This window comes from Acyrthosiphon pisum, chromosome A1 (genome assembly GCF_005508785.2).
Source record: "Acyrthosiphon pisum isolate AL4f chromosome A1, pea_aphid_22Mar2018_4r6ur, whole genome shotgun sequence".
NCBI lineage: Eukaryota > Metazoa > Arthropoda > Insecta > Hemiptera > Aphididae > Acyrthosiphon > Acyrthosiphon pisum.
The window spans coordinates 28,045,500-28,050,922 of record NC_042494.1 but is presented as its reverse complement, the minus strand read 5'-3'; the positions used below and the strand labels follow the sequence as shown (position 1 = coordinate 28,050,922).

The 5,423-nt window shown below is 29.7% G+C and overlaps 1 protein-coding gene across 1 annotated transcript in view; it reads left to right on the top strand.

The window, feature by feature from the left end:
• Positions 1-3,104, top strand: part of LOC100159730 (metabotropic glutamate receptor 4) — an 86,336-nt gene extending 83,232 nt beyond the window's left edge. The window contains exon 9 of the mRNA XM_029486887.1: positions 1,308-3,104. Within this exon, the coding sequence (XP_029342747.1) occupies positions 1,308-1,405 (98 nt within the window). The 3' untranslated portion in view covers positions 1,406-3,104. The remainder of the gene's footprint in view (positions 1-1,307) is intronic.
• Positions 3,105-5,423: the final 2,319 nt, after the last annotated feature.

The following is a 5,423-nucleotide window of genomic DNA, read 5'->3' as shown; positions in this document are numbered from 1 at the left end:
CGTACAAATATTATTTTTTTTTTTAATTTCACCAAAATAACTATACTCAATATTTTTCTTTTAAATTTGAAATGTCTATAAAAAAAATTGTACACGTCATGTATTTTTGATATTTGTACGTGTCTATAATATCAAATGACAAGTTATGAGGGATCTTGCATACAATTTCCTGACATAAAAATCTTATCGACGCTTAAAAAAAAAAAACTAAAAAAAATCGACATTTAAAATGCCTATAAAAAGCTTCAAATTGGTCTAAATATGTGAAAAATGTTCTAGTTCCCCACGGCTATTATTTTTTGAATTACATCCTAATAACTAAAACCATTTAATGAAAAATTTTTATTTTTCTTATAAATATTCAATCATGGCCATAATAAATTGGTTTGGATTTCTGCTAAACTTTATTTTTATTTCTTGGAAGGAAAACTTATTTTCAAACCTTTAGTATTATGATTAAAAAAGTTATGAATTTTTAACTACAAATTCTTTTGATTTTGACGAATTTCAAAGTGTGAAATTTAAACATTTATAAACAAATTTAAATTTTAAAAAAATAATAAAAAATTGCAACAATGTGTTCTAGATATTTTTTATTTCAGTAAGCACAACTTATAAAAGATTTTTTTTTCTTCTATAAAAATGGTCCAGACACAAAAAATACCCAAACATCATTGTGGAACCAATAAATGTATCGCCCACTCTATAGAACCTAAAATCAAAGACTTGTATTATGATAAATTGATAACATGATATGGTTTTGTTCGCTGACTAACGTGTGAAGTAGTCCTACACAATGTTCATAATTAATTTTACATTAGAAAAACTCAAATGATCAAAAATTGTTGTACTCTAAACGAACATGCATTGGAAATTCCGTATTTATAGTAAAGTTACATAATATTAAAAACAGAGCTTTCATATCCCACCCGACTAATGCACATCGATGTAATCGTGCCGTTGCTACGTTTGTTCGAATTTAAAAAAATAATGGTTTGATTTCCAAATGCGGTTGCACTATAATAATAATAAAAACATTATTTTATTGGCACCGATATTGGAAGAGATTCATCGGCGCAATTACTTTTTCTCATCGTCCATAATGGCCTATTATTACCGAGAAGCCAAATAATCGTTAAACGTGACTAACACACGCGTATTGAATTTTACTGAAAATCGTTGTTTGCAAATTATTGAATAGATTTATTTTTACAACGGAGTGTAATTGATATCTACCACCCACCACCCACTATATTTATAATATATACCTGTTATCTCATTCGAATTTATTACATTTTTTTTTTCAGATTCCAGTACCGATATGCAGATAAGCTTGGAAAATCGAAAACAGGTGCTCGAACGAGCCGTACAAACGGAAGAGACGAGAATCGTACCAGAATCGTAATCGACAAACAATTTCGAACGTATAATATCTTTTCCTCCCCCAACCCCCAGCTAAAAGCACAAAGGTACACGACATGAATGAAACAATTGTTATGTTTTCTGGACGTTTTAAGAACTTGCCAAGTATCGGAGCCGTGTAATAAAAATGCATAATATACTATAAATACAATAACACTAATACGAGTGGCCATATCAAAAAATAATATTATAATTAGGTACGAACGTTTGAAAATTACTTTCGTTTGTAAGAACAATTTAATTGCCGTGAGCAGTTTTCAAATAAACATAAGTTGAAACCGATCGTTGAAATCATTGGACTTTTCTCAAAACAAGTAAATATGTATGTATTTTTCTACATTTGAATCAGTCAATTCCGACCGTCAAATTATTGACAGTCGGAAGCAGTATATTATAACAAACATCATATAAAGTGTAAAAAAAAGCTCCTAAAAAACATATACTACTTTTGTAAATAATATATAAGGTAATTATTATAAAAACATGTCACAAACAAATTAGACAAAAAAAAATATTTACAAAGTAAGAAAAAGAAACGTTTTGAAAGGATTGTAATTGTTTGAAACCAATAATTATAACGTACATCGAATCATAAAATAATTAATTTTAAAAATAAATACACGTTTAAAAATATATTTAATTAAAAAAGCATATTATTATGGAAATAATTTAACTTTGCTGAACGGCTGTTGTCTGTTTTAATTTTGAGTACAATGTAGGTACTTAACATAAATTAGGAAATAACTTCTTTGTTTAGTTGAATCGTATATTGCTACCGAAGTTAAATTGTTTCTCGTAATTAAACTAGGTACTTTAATTTAATATAATTTGAAACAGTTTTTTTTTCTGAAATTAATTATTATGACATTACATTATTTAACCTGTAAATGACATGAGTAACAGACGTTTTAAAATTATTTTTTTTCTATTGTGCTTGTTTTTTCACACGGCATTTGCCAAGTTTTTTGTTGATTCCATAATGTCACTAACGGAACGCCAAGTGGTGAGACATGTACACCTTTATACTATATTATGTATATTTGTTTCCTCGTCAACGTGCAAGGCGGTGGCTGCAGCTTGTTTGCCGTTTTGTCATTTCAATTATAAATAATTGCAGAACCCTTTCATTTTCCCATACAACTCACTAAGTCGGGTTATTCTAATCGTTTTGGAAATTACAAAAGCATCATCTGCGCCGTATAACTACTGTTATTTCATTTGTACCTACACGAATATAGTATTGCGATGTGGGTGAATTTAAATTATCCAGCAGTCTACCTAGTTAGATCTTCCGAAACAGTGACGAATTCAATCTTTAACCCGTTCGTCAGACTGTTGTCTGAAATTACCTTTTTGATGAAGAACACGAACAGTATACGACGTATGATGTGAATGTGCGTATGATTGTGAGTTATGACACTAATAGCCCTAATCTGGGTGTGTTTACGTCACAATAATATGTCAAACAGTAACATTTATTCGGCATTTGACAGTCAAATAGGTCAAACTCATACTATTTTCTAACTTTTTTTTAAATTTGTTCAATGGTCCATACAATTATTTGGATATAACATTATTGCGAAGGGCAGACCAACGGCATTATTCAAATAAATTTGTATATTTTTTCGAATATAACTTTTTATTTAAAATACATTTTTTGTAATAATATGAATAAAAAAGTAATTGGATTATTTTTTAAAATTAATATTCGAATAAAAAATATTCAAAAACAAATTATTGTGTTAACATATTTTTTGAAAATTTTTTTATTCCAATTATCTGTTTGAAAATGTATTATGCGAATGATTATAAAAAAAATCATTTGGATAATTATTTCGATAAAAATTTGCCTAACTGCATTTTTCTCCTTTTTCATACATCTTCTTTCGCAATGATGTGACATTGTTGTGCATGGTACGCTATTAAGTAACTCAGTTTGAATAATTTGTAAGGGTCTTTCAGTTGTATTTTCTTCAGCTTTTCGAGTAAAATTATCCCATTTTTGTCTTTTAATTTTTGTTTTGTTTATTATTGAACATAATCATCTTCATTGATAACCATTTGATGCTTGAAAAGATTTACCAACCACTGTTAAAATACTGGCACTAAAGTTTATATTTGAACACTTCCATTTCATTAATTTGACTCTGCATTATCTTACAAATGAATATTTAATAATATTAATTCTTTTCCGCTTTCAGAATTAATAACTTTGGAGTTTTCCATTTTAATATTTAATTGTTTTATGTCTACCAAACATCTAAATTTGATAACGACTTATCCAAATATTACGGTTTTAGAAACATATTATTATTTATAACTATTTACAGTGGTGATTATCGGGCTTCATAAATGATTTCGTATTTATAATATGTATCGATGTAAATAATATTATACAAGTACCTATACGACTATATGAACAATTAAAGTGAACTACGGTGCTAGAAATATTATTATAGCAATCGTTTGAATTTGAAGTATAAAAATTATTTCTTTGATCTGCTGACAATCGTTGGAAATCGTGTTATCCAAAAGTTAAAACGTTCGCAATTATTTAGCACCGGCAATTTTTAACCACATGTATAAATTATTTAATTTAAATAACAAACCGAATTGGCATTAATCGGTTTCCGACACTATTAATGGATGTGTATTATAATATATTTATTACGTATACCTCGACGAACGTGCAATGATAAAGGTAATGCAAAAGAATTGCCTCGTAACTTTTTACGTACGACTCGACTATTATCAACCACGTGCTTGAACTACCAAATGGAATAGGTACCAGCATGCCGCGTAGTTGCATTTTAATTTTTTTTTTTTTGACGTGTAAAAAGTAAATTTTAAAGGCTTAAAGTTAAACAATTTATTAAATAAATTAGGGAGAGATTGTTGTACAAAAATTGTCGTAGGGCCATAATAATATAATATTTATGCACCGCAGTTATTCGGCGTTATTTTTTGGGAGTTTCCTACCCTTTGGCTTAATGCCACGCGTAACGTCAGACGATTACAAAAACGACGAGTCTACGCTCAAAAAGGGTCGTGGTTGAAGTGTCTGCTGTCGAACTTACCCGTTGAAAAGTTCAAAACCGTATTCGTTAAACGTTGTTTAGAAAAAACGTTTGACCGTAAAAAAAAACCCCGCAGACGCGTTAACGTCTCTTCCTCGTAATTAAATTTCTCTAAAACCGATTTCGACAGCGACGGTAAAAATGTCACGTGCAATTTGCTCAGGCGGGCGCGTAAAAATCGAAACTAAAAATAAAAATAAAAAAAGTGTAAACGACGAAATATTTCACTTGTCGTTTTATCTCCAACGCGCAGCTCTCTCGTGGTTGGAGAAAATGGTTCGTGAAATCGGATCGTCGGGAAAATCTCTGCAGGCATTATAATATATTCTTAGGGTCTCTGCCACGCCGTTTGGCTGACCTCGCCAACGGATACGGTCACCGACCCGATTCGGTGGACAAGACAAGCACATAAACCCTCACACCCAACCAAAGGTTTATCGCGGCACGATTGCATTCCGGTGGTGCCAATGCCCGGGTGTATATCAAATACTACGAGTAAGTATCTACACTTGGTGGAAATATCCGAAATTCGTATTAAAAGTCATCGATGTTGAAAAACGTTTGCGTATAACAATTCGATACAAACATACCTATTAATTTCGATTTTGAAAATTAACAAATCGAAATTACAGTCCACAATTAGACCAGTTTTACGTGGTAAGACATGTTTATAATATTAATGCAATTCGATTTATAATATCCATCATATTATTTCTCCTATTAAACTTCATATAGCTACTATAATAATGACGTTTATAAAAAATATAATATTAATATATTATGAGTTATAATTAATAACAATTAGTTTTTGTATTATATACTGCACGCTGCTTCAACTATAAAATGTATTTTTTATAATATAACACATATTTATTATGTCATCACAATAGGTTCTAATGATAAAAAAAAACCGTTATTTTACTG